General features: G+C 41.6%; 2 protein-coding genes across 19 annotated transcripts in view; one reads left to right on the top strand and one right to left on the bottom strand.

The window, feature by feature from the left end:
- The window catches only part of MPHOSPH9 (M-phase phosphoprotein 9), a 68,436-nt gene extending 65,998 nt beyond the window's left edge, over positions 1-2,438 (bottom strand). For 6 of the 17 annotated variants that reach the window (XR_011646474.1, XR_011646475.1, XM_058281278.2 and 3 more), the window contains exons 1-2: positions 2,227-2,416; positions 4-266 (exon numbers count right to left, since the gene is read on the bottom strand). Coding sequence is in view for 4 of the 17 variants with exons in the window: in XM_058281278.2 (XP_058137261.1) it covers positions 4-110 (107 nt within the window). In the remaining 13 variants the exon portion in view is untranslated. Of the gene's footprint in view, positions 1-3; positions 267-2,226 lie in introns of all 17 variants that reach the window. The other 11 variants (XR_011646476.1, XR_011646477.1, XR_011646478.1 and 8 more) reach the window with 5 other exon arrangements.
- Positions 2,439-2,645: 207 nt separating this feature from the next.
- On the top strand, positions 2,646-14,566 carry MTRFR (mitochondrial translation release factor in rescue). 2 transcript variants are annotated; one of them, XM_004459278.5, is made up of 3 exons: positions 2,646-2,769; positions 12,114-12,423; positions 14,201-14,566. In XM_004459278.5, exons 2-3 carry the CDS (start codon positions 12,142-12,144, stop codon positions 14,417-14,419), a joined length of 501 nt encoding a protein of 166 aa, XP_004459335.2. In that variant the 5' UTR covers positions 2,646-2,769; positions 12,114-12,141; the 3' UTR covers positions 14,420-14,566. The 2 variants fall into 2 exon arrangements, with proteins under 2 accessions (XP_004459335.2, XP_071065874.1); XM_071209773.1 differs by lacking the exon at positions 2,646-2,769 and adding an exon at positions 2,883-2,902.
- Positions 14,567-14,650: the final 84 nt, after the last annotated feature.

Here is a 14,650-nt window from a genome sequence, read left to right as displayed (position 1 = left end):
TACCTATTAGTACTTAAGTTCAGTCCAAGAGAACAGGGGAAATTTTTGACATCAGATTCTATAGAAGACGAAGTTTTTTGTAAGGTTTTCACCAAGTCAAAATCTTCCATAGTGTACAGAAATCATTAGATTGTTTTATTTGAAAACATAGGTTCTTTCACTGTTTGAAGAAATTGAATCCGAGTCATCTTCAGATGCTTCATCTTCTACAGGCATTTTCAGTTGCTAACATTCAGAACTGTAAAATATCCTAGGCTTCCAAGAGTCTGAAAAATGAATGGGGGAAAAATACTATTAAAAGCCACTAAACCCAGCTACTGTATTTTCATGACTTTGGAGATCTTCCTTCATACAAATCTACATGATAGGATACAGAGGATAGCAACAGTATTTATAATAGCCAAAATGTAGAAACAACCCAAATGTCCATCAACTGAAGAATGGATAAACATGATATAGGCATTCACTGGGATGTTACTCAGCCATACACAAGAATGAGGTGCTAATAAATGCTAAAACACAGATGAACCTTGAAACATTATGCTTCTTTCCGGCATGAAAGTCAGTCCCAAAAGAACACACGTTGTATGGTTTCATTTATATGAAATATCTAAAATAGGCCAATCTTTAGAGACAGAGGTGCTGGTTGCACAATCTTGTGAGTATACCTATAGCCACTGAATTGTGCATTTTAAAAGGGATAATGTGATGGTATGTGAATTATATCTCAATTACTAAAAAACCTACATTAAGGGTGATTTGCAGAAGTGGCCTCATTCTTTTCAGATACTTCAGAATTTTAAGTGTTTAACAATCAAAGTTCTAGACACAGTTCTACTATAACAAATGGAATACTTACATGCTTCGTCTCAATTGTTTAGTAAATTCTACCACATTTACATGCTTGTTTGATTTATATAGTTAAGAGATGAACTCGTACTATTTAATTTGCTATTAAAAGCAGGCAATTTAACTTAACAAGGACTGCCTCCTCATTGGCTGGAAGGCAGGGATAGAAGAAACACATTTTACACTAAATAGTCCCTTGCACTCTATGTACGTATTACTTCTTAAAAATAAACTATTTGCCTGGTAAACTAAAATTTTTGCTGAAGCTGAGTAGACAGAAGCAAAGTGACTGTATTAAATCAAACAAGAGGATGGGAGTAAGAGAAAAAGAAGAAAAATGAAAACCTATGAGGCTTATAAAATGAAAACTTTAGAAGAGTGCAATAGAGGGAAATTATCTAGTGTTCTGGACCCTCCAAGCTCCCATTTTCTCGGACCTAGTTTTACAAAACAGCGTCCGTTCCTGAAGGAGCCGTTTCCTTTAGGGACAGGTGTGAAAGTGGAGGGTCACCAGACCTAACCGAATAGGTTTTGCTCCAGGGGCTGAGCCCATCACTAATCAGGACGAACCGGGTATTGAAAAAGTCAGGGGCTGCACCTTCCCAACACCTTTTGTTCGGCAACAGAAATACCTGGATTCAAACCACCTTGCTCTTACACCAGATAAACCCAAGCTCCCCAGAGAGGTGCATCTGCAACCCCAGTTATTATTTGCCTGCTGAGGTAATCCGGATGCAGTGGACCCAGATGGGAAGCCATGGAAAGTCAATGATGCTTCTCCAGCCAGCCGTGACAGAGAGGAAGGAAGAAGAAAAAAAAAAAAAAATCCCAAAGCCCAAGGCAACGACACACACAAACCCCGAGGGAGAATGATACAAAAACGGAGACATTTTTCTATTTCCCAGCAACTAAGTATGAAAGGGAGTTATGAAAAAGGACCGAAGGATCGGGGTCTACCAATATAAAAGTTCACTAGGGGGTCTGCTTTGCTGGGAGCCTCAGATGATAAAGGAAGGGACGATTTTCAGAGCCTCTGAGAGGCGCTCACAACCAGACTGTCTCTGAGGACGCCTATCGGGTCTGAGTGGGAAAGCGAGGGGGACGACACAGTCATCTAAGCTAACGACAGTAGGGAGGGCGGCGAAATAACCAGCACTCCAGCAACAGGGATCGCGATTCCAAACGTAAGCCAAGGCACCTCGCGAGGGGAAAAAAAATTCCTACAAGCCCCCTGCGGGAAAAGGCGCTCTGCAATTGGACCGCGCAGGTGTCACTCAAGGGCACTGGGGCTAGAAAAGGTGCCGACCGCCCGGCTAGTCTCCCATACGCCCGAGGGCTTCCGTGGGGCTAGTTCCCGAGGCCGCCGTCTTCTCCTACCCTAATTCCGTCATCACCCTCAGGGATCCGCCAAGACAGCGTCTTCTAAGTTTCGTCTCTTTACATCTGCAACGAGCAGCTCCCCGCAGGCTGGCGACCGCTTACCTGGCCGCGGCTCCCACTGTCGATGTCAGGGTTGAGCTAGTGGCCTCTCGCGACCGTTAAACTCCCAAGGAGCGTGCGCGCGCCCGGCGCCGTGCCCGCGATTGGCTGTTCGGAAGGGGGCGGAGACGGCCGAACCGCGGCGCGCAAGCGTTGACCTACCCTTTCCCTTCCCGCAGCTGGCGCGACTGAGAATGGGAGGGGCTTCTGTCAATTCCTCTCCGCTGATTGGCTCTCTGGTAACCTCCCGCCACAACGCGGGAAAAGAAGCTTCAGCTTTAAGCATGCGCAGTTAATGAGAATGAGCCTCTGGCAGAGGAGGAAAGCCGCATCAGGAGGACGGCGCGTGCGCAGAACCGCGGGGTCCGATTGCGATTCTGCTCCTGCAGTGATTCCTGTTCCCCTGGAACCTTGCAGGCAGAAGATCAGTCCTGGACCCAGGTAAATGTCCGCGGAGAAGCCAGGGAGCCACAGCACTTAACAGCACTAAGTGCTGTGGAGAGACCTGGACGCCTGAGTTTGCCGGACGGCGACTCGGGGTTGCGCAGCCAGTTTGCCTGAGGCCGGGCTAGCGGTGAGGGGAATACGCCTGGACTAAGTTTTTCACGGGGACTAAGTTTTTCGCGGAATCTGGTTTACCTTGGCTGCTGCGGGGTGGGCCCTGGGGAAAACAGTTCAGGTGAGGCCTGAGTAGACTGTCACAATCCTTATTTACTTATTCAGCAGAGGCTTGCCACGCTCAGGTGCTGATATAGGCAGTTAGCACTGCTCGGGTTAGGCCTTTTAAAGGCCACAGCAAACCCGCTTTCCTCCCTGCGGGCTCCCCAGCCTCATCTCGTATAGGCTGGGGCGCCCACGTTCTTAAAACTCGTTAACCTTTTGAATCCAGCCCCGCTTTGGTTTCTGCAAACACCAGGGACTGGATTGAAGTAGTCCTGTCCTCCATAGCCTAACATTAAAAATAGTTTTAGTTGTTTTAGGTGATAAACAAAAGGGCCCACTTTGTTTTGAAGTGAAAGTGAAGCCTGAAACTGTAACTGGAAGTTAAAGAATAAACAAATAATTATGATTACAAAAGCATTACATAGATGCCTTTATATTATAAAATAGCAAAAGGATAATATCTGAAATTGCTGAAACTGCCTGGATTTAGCCTGGCCCTGCCACTGTGATGGTCACCCTAAACCGGTCTCACCCCTGTTTATGGTTACTCAACACTAGCCTCACCCTTGACTATACTTGCCGTTGAGATACCCAGAAGGACTCCTGCAGGGTTTCCTTTACTTTAAGGTACTTCCAGCTCTTAAATTTTCCTCCAAGTGTACTGGACACTTCCTGGGCCCACAGGAAAGGGATTATGCAAGCATTATCACTTGGGATGTGCTGAGGCAGGCACACTGAGAAGCCAGGAGGCAGGATTTGTGTCTGCTCTTTGAATGACAAATCAACCTACAGGCATTCCATCCCCTCTTGGGCCTCCTAAGTGGGCCTAACAGTTATTTTTCAACAGTAGAAATTCAATCTTTATCCAAAACCCCCATCATTGTGTGTCAGATCTCAACCTTAAATAAATCAACCACCCCCCAAAAAATTGTGTTAATTCACCAGTCAATATAATGCTCATTTAATACCTAACCAATTTGTTAAACACAGGGCTCTGTTTTTAGCTACCATGTTTCAAGCCCACTTGGGGGAAAAAAAAAAAAGGCAGTTTTATCACTAATTTCAGTTGGTCATAAGATACATTATTTGAGACACTTGTAGAATTGAAATGTCTGAACTGGGACAGCTCCAGGCAAAGAGAGATACCATTTCTCCTGTTGTGTATATCCTTATAAGAAAAATATTAACCCCAGAAGTGAGTACCAGTAATGAGGTATTAACCATGCACAGATCATTGCTTTTTGCTACAAAATCAGATGGGCTCTGATCATTTTGAGCATGTGTGGGTTTTTTGGCAGTGTGGTTTTAGGTAATTTTCCTAGCCATTAACATTTTAATAAACCAACATGTTTAGGAACTAGTATTCTGATGAACTGTCATGTGTCAACCCCACAAATGCTAGTGAAATACTTTGGTAGGGTTACTCTCACCATATTTCTTACCTTAGGTTAAGGTCTTTGGTTTGGCCTTAATTTTAAAGATTCAAAGTGAAAGTTGCCTTTGACTATACTAAAAAGAAGAAATGCCTTTTTCAAAGCTTTGTAAACATCTAGAAAGGTATTTTTTAAAGTCTTTAGAAATTATTTCTGTATATAAAAAGCAGAGAGAGGCTTCAGAAATTCAAAAAATGAGTTAAGTAGAGTAACTTTTTAAATCTAAATTCACACACACACCATACTAGAAATTTTGCACTACTTTTAAGCAAATTTACATCACTATTATATGGCCTTTATAATAGGAATAAATATATTACCATGGAATTTCATTATACCATCAAATTGCTCAAATACTTCTCTTGACTTGAAGGCTGCAAATTGACACCTTTTGAATGGAGGTCCTTCACATCAGTTGGGATCAGATCAGCCTGTTCAGTAATAGTGGCCACTAATGCTAGAGGATTCAGTGTCTGTTACTTATTCAGGATGTTACTTTGTGTCACTGACTTTTATGTCCAAATAGTCTATCATTTGGAGGAGCAGTTCTCCATAGCAAAAAATGAACTCTAAGACTTTAGATCTGTAGTTAAACCATTAAGCATGGAAGGAAGTGATCAAGTTTTCATTTAAATATGAGTTGTTTTCACCTTTCCTCTCTTTCATGATTTTTCTGACTATATTAGATAATTCCTAAACATATTTGCTTTTAAACCAGGATATGCTTCAATGAGGTTGGTTTTATCTTTGAATTTGAGCCTGCTGGGAAGTCTAACTGTATTTGTGGCATCATAATTATCTCCTTAGCACCTGATTTCATAGGCCAGAATTATGACCTCACTAAACAGCATGTCTTTGGTAATTTCATGGTTTCAAAATACCTTCTAAATTGAGCCATACCATGTAAATAATTTACAGGTCATTGTTCTAGGTGCCTTTTCACATCAAGCTCTAAAACTGAAACATGTGAAATAATTAGTTCACAGATTGGATTTATGCCATAAAACCACACTTTTCATGGTGTGTTAGTCAGAGGTTCCTTGACTTTGGTTTAGGGATTAGGAAGTGCTTTACATTTTGGCGACATGTATGATTTTGGTCTCACCCTTGGTGATATCTCCATTCTACAGATAAGCATACATGGTCAAAGTGGCACAGTAAATAAATTGTGGAGCTGAGTGATTGAATCCAATTTATGCCGACTACAAAGTTCACTCTCTTTTGCAGCACTGCCTTTCAGGGACCAAAAATAATAATAATAATAATAAGAGACAGTTGAACTAACAATTTTTAAGGAAATGGGGAAAGAACAGACCCGGAGATATTTTGCATGGTCAAGAAACAAACTTATAGGAAGGATAAATTTACTTTAAAAAATTGAATACTTAATAATTTTCCAAGATAAGTCTTTCCTGGAAAATCCACATAGTGTGCATCCTTTATTTTCTTTAATTGTATCAAATGTACTGATGTATTTGAAAGTGCTTTGAAAACTTTTAAGTTCTAAACAAAGTATCATTAACAGGCTTTGAGAATTTTAGAAGAAAATGTAGTGTTATTACTGCTGCTTTTTGTGTGTGTTTTTTTAATAGTGCAGTTGATAAATTATAAAGTTCCTGTTAGATGCCATAAATAGAAGGACATCACAGTGATGCACACAAATAGGACAGGTGTTATTCTCTGTGGATTCAGAATTTTCTGTTTAAAAAAAAGGATGTGAGAATTGAATGCTTTTCCCTTTATATTTCATTAGTTTATCTCTTGAATTCTGTAGTAGTAAGCCTATAAAGTTTAGACCAGACCCAGAGTGGTCTCTGTTTCCTTTTTTTTTTTTTTAAGATTTATTTATTTATTCCCCCCACCCCACCTTGCCGCTTGCACTGTCTGCTATGTGTCTGTTCACTGTGCATTCTTCTGTGTCTACTTGTCTTCTGTTCAGGAGGCATCGGGAACTGATCCTGGGACCTTGCAACATGGGAGAGAGGCACTCAATCACTTGAGCCACCTCAGCTCCTGGTTTTGTTGTGTCTCTCGTCTTTCCTCTGTGTCTCTTTTTTGTTGCATCATCTTGTTGTGCCAACTCTCCAGGCAGGCCAGCTTGCCTTCACTAGGAAGCCCCAGGAACCGAACCCAGGTCCTCCCATATGGTAGACGGGAGCCCAGTTGCTTGAGCCACATGCGCTTCCTTGTTTCCTCTTATCCCACAAAGCAAAGATAACACAGCTCTACAGTTTCTGTTTAATCTAGTATGCTTTTCTTGCTTGAAAAATAATTTTAAGTGCTTATTATGGGTGAAAGGTGCTTTGTCATCAGCATGCAGACCTAAGCCTAGGAAATGACACAGTGTATTTAAAGACTGAACTGCAGCACCCAAGTTCCATTTTTGGAGGTGTTCCAGCCCTCATAAGGATTTCAGATATCTAGAACAGGAGGATAAGCTGGATGGGAAAGAGAAAGGCTAGTCTGTTTTAACTCCCACTTTGTAAGGAGCACCAAAACACACTTTGAAACATGAACAATTCTTAAGCATATCTCAGAAAACCATTCTCCTCTTCCTTAGACTCTGGTGCCATCAGCTGGCCATTTTGTCTTTTTAAACCTGCAGCATCACACATTAGTCTGTTTAAGTGCACTGTGTTTGGTCCTTAACCATGTATTAGGTCATTGCTTTTAGACCTATAGTTTCATCCCCTTGGAGAGAGGGAGAAAAGACTGAAAACAAGCAGGTAATCAGTACTCTTGAATTCTGGTCTCAAATATTATAAATGTAAAAAACAGCTTTTAAAAGTATCTGTCCTAGCAGCCTGGAGAACTTGTGAATTCCTGGGGCTAGCACAGTACCCTTTAAACTACATTGTACCTCTGAAGCACCTGACGATTTTGTTTACATCTTCTGACAAAGCGTGTCTGGTGTGGGGCTGAGAGTCTGCCTTCCTCACACACTCCCACGTGGTGCTGTGGCCCCTGCTCTGCGGCCCACACTTTGATTAGCACTATTCTGGGGCTACACTGTCCAGTATAACAGCAGCCAGCGCATGTGGCTATTGAGCACATCAAACTGCCATAAGTATGAATTCACATAAAAAAAAGAATAAAATATCTCAATAATTTTTCTATTGATTAGAGGTCAAAATAATATTTTGGATATATTGGGTTTAATAAAATATATTACAATTCATTTTTTCAGCTTTTTAAATCTTTTTAATATGGCTACTAGTAAATCTGGAATTTCACATGTGGCTTGTATTATTTTTTTATTGGACAACACTGTTCTAGAACATTAAAGCAACAGAAGCCACATTCTTGGTGTTCTTTTCTCAGATGACCCAGTTTCTCAATCCCCTTGTTACCATTTCACCTTCTGTGTTAGTTCAAATAAGTATTCATTTAATTTTTTCTCTGGATGATTTCCTTTCCCTCCCATTACACTCCTTTAAATCTTTTCCATCTCCCACATTACCTTCATGATCCTATGGCTCTCGTGAAGCAGACACCCTTATTCAAAGCTCTTAGTCTGTCACTCAGAGTGTGGTCCCTGAACCAGTAGCCACAGCCTCACCTGGGGGCTGGTGAGAAATACAGAATCTTGAGCCGCACCCCAGACCTGCTAATCAGAATGATCTCCCAGGTAGTTTGTAAGCACATTAAAGTTTGAATGGTGAGACTAGTTGTGAGCCTTTTAGCAGTTGTCTCCTAAAGCACCCCATTTCAGTTAATTTTCACATTTGTCCATTTAGTATTTCTGAAATTCTTCAAGATAGAAGCACCATTAAAGCTGTGGTTCAGAGAGACAAGTACTCTGCCTTTCTAAAAAATACTCTAACAATTTTAGCTAAATGGCATCCAGAAGGGGGATCCAGACATTGAATTCTTATCTTTCCTGAAAACAGAGTCAAGTATCCTTTAGCCCTTTCAGAGACCCCAAAGGAAAGGCATTACCATCTTCTTAACCACCCTCCAAAGCATTCACGCTGTTGGTAAAGCAGGCCTCACTACATTTAGTTTAAATCTGTGGTTCACTTTGTTCCCATCACAGCCATGTTCCTGAGTTCGACACACTATCCCTGTAGTTAGATGTCCTTGTTATTGTTCGATTGTGGAAGCTAGAGGAGGGAATGTGGCTGGCTGCATCCCCGTGATGAAGAGAGGTGCTTAATAGAATGCAGGTGCCACGTCCTGAAAACAAGCACTCCAGGTGATTTGGGGGCCTGTGAAAGTTTGAGAACCACTGCTCTCTAGCATGTATGTTACCCATTCTGGGCTTACAGCCATGTATCACGTTTATGCTCTTCTTATTCTCTTGCATGCTACAGGCTCTTTGGACTCCTTGAGGCCCATGCCTGGCACATAATATTTGTTGAACAAATTAACATTCTTTTTTGCAAAGCCTCATACCTATTATCTCTCACCTGACCAATTTTAAAGGAGGGCTTTACCATCTAATGCAATCAGCGATTTAGTGTGGAAGCCATCATCAAAGGACAAAGAGTTAGGGGAAATCAGTGTAAGAGAGTCAGCCTTCAGTTAAAGCTGACTCTCAGGGAACGGAATTAAGGCAGAGCAGCCGTGACTGCTGGTTTCCCCTTACTAGCACCATTCTCACTCTTTTCCTTTTTCTCTTTTTTAATGTCATGATGAGCTGTAATTTGAGCTGCTTTTATTGTTCCCCAAAGACTGGGCTGCTCTGTGGGTATCACAAAAACTGAAATCCAATCAGGATTCTTCTTTGGGCTTTGAGGAAGTGGAACCATGGGTGTGTTTGTCATTTTCAGCAGTGGTTGGAACAGGGCCAAAGCTCCAGGAGATAGCAGAAGTGTCTAGAATCATCTGATTGGCTGTTGGAATTAGTTGTTAAACCAAGCAGCCCGTAACTGAACACTGGGGACCTTCTTGAACTCCAGTTGGGTGGGAGACCTTCTAGTGTGTCTGTCAGCTCCAAACTAGGACAGAAAGGTAGAGATTTGAAACACAATGGGCCGGGGAGAAAGCAGATGATACAAGCACTCTCGTCTCCTTTCTTTGTCTGGCAGTTTCACCTCATCTCAGACTTGCTTCCCTTCTTTGTCACTGAACTATATCCCAGTGCTGTCTTGCCTGGTCAAATTTTCTGCCTAGCGGAAGAGAAACCCCAAGAGAGGCCCTGGGCTTGTTTCTCGTAATGAATCTAATCCAGGGGCGGCTAGGAGCTGTCTGATACACAAAGGAATTTTGTTCTGTGGATTGAAAGCAGAAATAGAAATAAGGAAAGGGAAATTTTGGACATTGACTTAGTTCCACTCAATCATTTATAGGACAGTAGATTGTTACAGGGATGTCAGAGAAAGTGTATGGGTTTATCCTTCCTTGAGGACACATCTAGAATTTTTTAAATATATTAAAACGAACTTTTAAGGCATCAGACATTTTCATTGGCACTCTATTTCAAAATACTCCCCTTCACAGTCTTCGGAGCTCATACCACCACCACCTTGACTGTCCCCCGCTGGGACTGACAGAATATATTGAATGCCATACTTTTCAAAAAGAAAATTTGGGTTTAGACCATAATGTCAGTCATGGAATTGAAAACTAGCATTAATATGAGGCATGAAAAGTGTTACTGCTGTATTTCATTGTATTTATTTCCCATAGAAATAAAGATGAAAAATGCTGTTGTCATACCAAAGGTGACAGTATGGTCTCAGGATAGCTGTACTGATTACTAAGACGCTTATATGTAAAATAACAGAAAACCCACATATTGGCAAGGAAGCAATGCCAAATATCAGGTGTCTTCCTTAAGCTACCTCGGTGCTTATATAGACATCTGCTTATCTAGACATCAGTATGGTGTCAGGAAATTGTAACAGTCAAACTTGATAGAGGAAGGTACAGGAGCTGAGGTGAAACCTAGTGAAATAATTTAATGGATGTTATCTTAAAAATTGGTTTAGATATTCTCCACTTCCTATTCTTGTGTAAGACCAATGGCCATGAGATAGAATTTATTAAGGTTTCAAATAGTAAAAGAAGCTATTTAGAGCCTCATAGGAAGCAATTGTGTTTTGGCTGTTGGCTTTTGTTTTTAAAAGGGCAATGAATCTGTTTTCAGGGCCTACAAGGTCCTCTATCAAGAGGTGTATTAGTGTTCTCTAGGGAAACAGAATCAACAAGAGATATCTGTCAACAGTAGTGATTTTATAAGAGTCTCTCATGTGACCGTGGGGATGCACAAGTCCAGGTTCCGCAGGCAGGCTGCAACCAGGGCTCCAGTGAAAGTTCAGGGAAGGTTCTCGATGAGTTCTGGGAGATGTTGGCTGTCCAAAGACAAGCTAGTAAATTCTCTCTCCATGCTGGAATCACTTCCCCTTTTAAGGCATTCAACGGATTGGGTTAAGCATCACCCGTCGCTGATGGCAATCTCCCTGATGGATGTAATTGTAATCAGCTATCTATGATTTACCACTGCAGTAAAGTCCATGTTGACTAAAGTCCATAAATGCCCTTGTATTTCAGTTAGCCCAGTGCTTGCTTGACCAAACAACTGGGCACAATTACCTGGCCAAATTGACACCATAGCCTAACCATCACAAGAATCATGAGGCAAGTGACACTTGGATAACATGGATTTTGCTAAAAACCTGTCTCATGCCCTGAAAGTTATCAGCAAAACCCTTTTTTCTGAATATTCTCTAATGTTTATAACAGGCCTGTGTGAGATGGATGGAGAAAGGTTTACTCACCCATTTTACAGGTGAGAAAACATACCCATTTGTGACTCTTAGTCACATGGGGAGGATGTAGATCTTTTAAAAGAACTAACACTCTCCAATCCTTCTGCCTTACCCACCTCACAAAAAGCAAAGGCCAGTTCGCCATATCCTTCTCTGTACAATGTTTTTGTCAACTAAGAGACTTCATCCTTATATGTTTCAAGGACTTACTTAAATCTTTGTTATTTAACAGAGCTTTCTTTCTGAATATTCTCTCTCCACTTAGACTGGAAGCACCATGAAAAGTCTTTTTCATCTCCTATTCCTCACTATACCTTGTATGGTAACTTGAACCTAACAGCTACTGTAATAATAATCAGTTGGTTTGATTTCTAAGAGATGGTTCTAACAAGGAATATCACATCAGTGGGTCCAAGGGAACAGATGTTCCTATTCAAATCCATGAAACTGGAAACATTTAAAAAAACAATCATGACAGTGATTGATAGTGATACTATATCAGACTTTTTAAGCTCAGCTATTAAAATATACTCTCATACTGTTTTTACATTTTGATTTCAGAGATTCTCAAACATTGAAATAATGTCACTTGACTTGGATCCTAATTCTTATTTTAATGAACTGTTTAATGTTTCTTTCTCAAATTACAGCTCTGTTCATTTGAATTTCACACTCAAAATCTCTCCTTCCTGAGAAAACAGCACCTCTGGGTACTTTGAAGATATTTTTGGTCGGTTATATGGAAATATTTATTAGCTGGGAGGGAATATACTGCTGAGAAGGCAATAGGTGATGCAAGGCTGAAGAGAGCATGTCTTGCTAAATAACCTGTCTTCGTTAATTTTCTAAATCCTTTAGGTTTCAGATGGATCATCATTTGAAATGTTTTACAAAAGGCTGTTTTAGAACCTGAAGTATAATCTTGCAAGCAAATGCATCTTACTAAAATACTGTCTGTTTCATTTATCTAATTAAGGTCCTGATCAAGCAGACCTACTTTCTCCATGAGCTCCTTGGGTTTATTTCGTTTTCCTACATCCCTGACCAGAATACACACAGTGCCATGGGGACTCTGGCCTTGGGAGAAGCTGATATTGTTATCCCGAGGAATAGCTGTCACTGCAGTCCAGATGGCAGACAGGAGGGACTGCCCTACTCTATTTTCCCTGGACGAAAGTGATCTTAAAGAGCAGTTTGTGAAGGGACATGGTCCAGGGGGCCAAGCAACCAACAAAACGAACAACTGCGTGGTGCTAAAGCACATCCCCTCGGGCATCACTGTAAAGGTAGGGGGAAGAAAACTGCTGGCGGGAAGTCTCCTGCTCCAGGTAGTTCTGCAGCTGCTAAAGGGGACTCACATTCTGGCTGGGCCACCCTCCCCAGGCACGCGTGGACAGTGGAGGGCACTGCAGATCCTCATCCCATGCCTCCACCCTGAGGCTTTGGGGCCCTGAGGCAGAGCCTCCTGCCACAGCCTCAAAAGCTCAGGGATCCTTTGGAGCGATGGTGTTGCTGCCTTCCTGAATCTGGCAGGCAGCGCTGGTGTCTGGCTAAGCAGCATCTTGACAAAGCTAAGCAGTGGGTGATAAAGGGAGGCCCCAGGCAGCACCACTGTGCACCCCTCCAGCTGCAGGAGGAAGTGCAGCACTGCTGTGGGCTCGTGCGCCCGCCTAGGCAGCCTCAGCCCCGCTGACCCGGCTGAGTCACTTTAGGATGGTCACATTTTTGTCCTGCTTTCCTTTTTCTCTTTTTCTTGAGGTACCGGGGCATTGAACCCAGGACCTTGTTTATGGGAAGCTGGCACCCAACCACTGAGCCACATAGGCTCCCTGAGTTGGTTTTTTCATTTGTTTGCTTGTTTATATTTTTTTGTTTTTAGGAGGCATCTGGGAACCAAACCTGGGACCTCCCACGTAGGAAGCAGGCACTCAACTGCTTGAGCCATATCCACTCCCTTTCTGTCCTCTTTGATAAAGGTCAGTCCCTTGGGAGGAGGAAGACTAGAGTCCTGAGAGTTAGATAATGGAAGCCAAACTATTTTTGGCCTGCAGAAGAAAAAAGGTATGAAAAGTTGCCTTCAGGAGTCTTCCTTCTTTATTTAAAAATAAATCTCTGATCAGAATATCACCAGCTTCCAACAAATTCCAAACTTCTAGTTTTCTACCTCTTCCCTGGTTTGCGTAGTAGTAACCCCACTGCCTCTGAAAGAAAAGCCCCATCAGGGGAACTGCCTTAAAAAGGGCCTAAAACATTGAGGTAGGATAAAGAAAAGAGAAGGCAGGTTTTTGTAAACAAAGGATGCTAATAAGAAATACAGACCAAGTAAATAAGTGGTGGCCATTGTTCTAAGCAACTTGCTTAGCCTTCAGCTCCGCTAGCCATTATTATCCCTAAGGTACAGAAAACTTAAGTAACTTGCCCAGAGTCACACAGCTACAGGATTCAACCCAAACAAAATCCATAAAACAGCAATACTACCAAGTTTTTGAGCCAAGAGCCTATCGGCTAAAACCTCAGTCACTTTTCTTACCCTCCTCAGAAAAAGGACAATCTCATTTATTAGCAACAAAAAAAATTACCTAATAAAATTGTTTTACCTGCACATTTTATATAACTATATAAATATAATAAAGATGTGCAGTTTTTCTCTTTCAGACATAATTTCATGTTTATGAATGATGCACACCGGGTGGTGGTTTCCTGGCCACAAACCAGATAAATCAATTGATGCTTTCAAAATGATATTATAACTTTAAATTATTTGAAAGGTATTGCTTCAACACAAACAGAAATAATACTCTTAATCATGGACTTTGATACTCTTAATCATGGACTTAATACTCTTAATCACTCAGAGTGAAAGCTACATATTACAAGGCAAAGGCCATGGGACAGAGGCAGGAAAAGGGTCCATCTTGGTTCTGTCCCTGATTCTGTGGGACTTTGAACAAGTGGTTTTGCCTAAGCCTGCACCCCCATCTACAGAGCCAATAAGCTGAATTTAATGATTGCTTAGGTCCCATTTATCTCTTCACATCTTGCAATTCTCATAATCTCTTACAGTGCCATCAGACAAGATCAGTTGACCAAAACAGAACGCTAGCTCGGAAAATCCTACAAGAAAAAGTGGATGTTTTCTACAATGGTGAAAACAGTCTTGTTTATAAAGAAAAACGAGAGGCACAGAAGAAAAAGCAAGCAAGAAAAAAAAGAGCAAAGGAAACCCTAGAAAAAAAGAAACTACTGAAAGAACTCTGGGAATCAAGTGAAAATGTTCGCTGAGAAAGACCTGCAAGTTCAAATGCAAAGAAACAGCCTAGAGGCCCCCAGGGAGTCATAGTGGAAAGTCCCATCACTGGCGCAGTAGTCTTTTTTATTTTTTTTAGGAGGTATCAGGAATTGAATCCAGGACCTCGTATATGCAGAACACACACTCAACCACTGAGCTCTCCCTACTCTGGTACCATAGAGCTTTTAAAGAGATGTTTTTGAGAATTTTTAAAAAATATTTTT

The sequence above is a fragment of the Dasypus novemcinctus genome, chromosome 19 (genome assembly GCF_030445035.2).
Source record: "Dasypus novemcinctus isolate mDasNov1 chromosome 19, mDasNov1.1.hap2, whole genome shotgun sequence".
In the NCBI taxonomy this organism is placed as follows: domain Eukaryota; kingdom Metazoa; phylum Chordata; class Mammalia; order Cingulata; family Dasypodidae; genus Dasypus; species Dasypus novemcinctus.
This window is presented reverse-complemented; position numbering and strand designations above follow the sequence as displayed.

What these genes read in the sequence shown, in the direction of transcription:
- MTRFR (XM_004459278.5), top strand. Translation starts at nt 12,142, where the DNA reads ATGAGCTCCTTGGGTTTATTTCGTTTTCCTACATCCCTGACCAGAATA. An exon ending in CCTCGGGCATCACTGTAAAG is followed by an intron (nt 12,424 to 14,200) that starts GTAGGGGGAAGA and finishes AATCTCTTACAG; the next exon opens with TGCCATCAGACAAGATCAGT.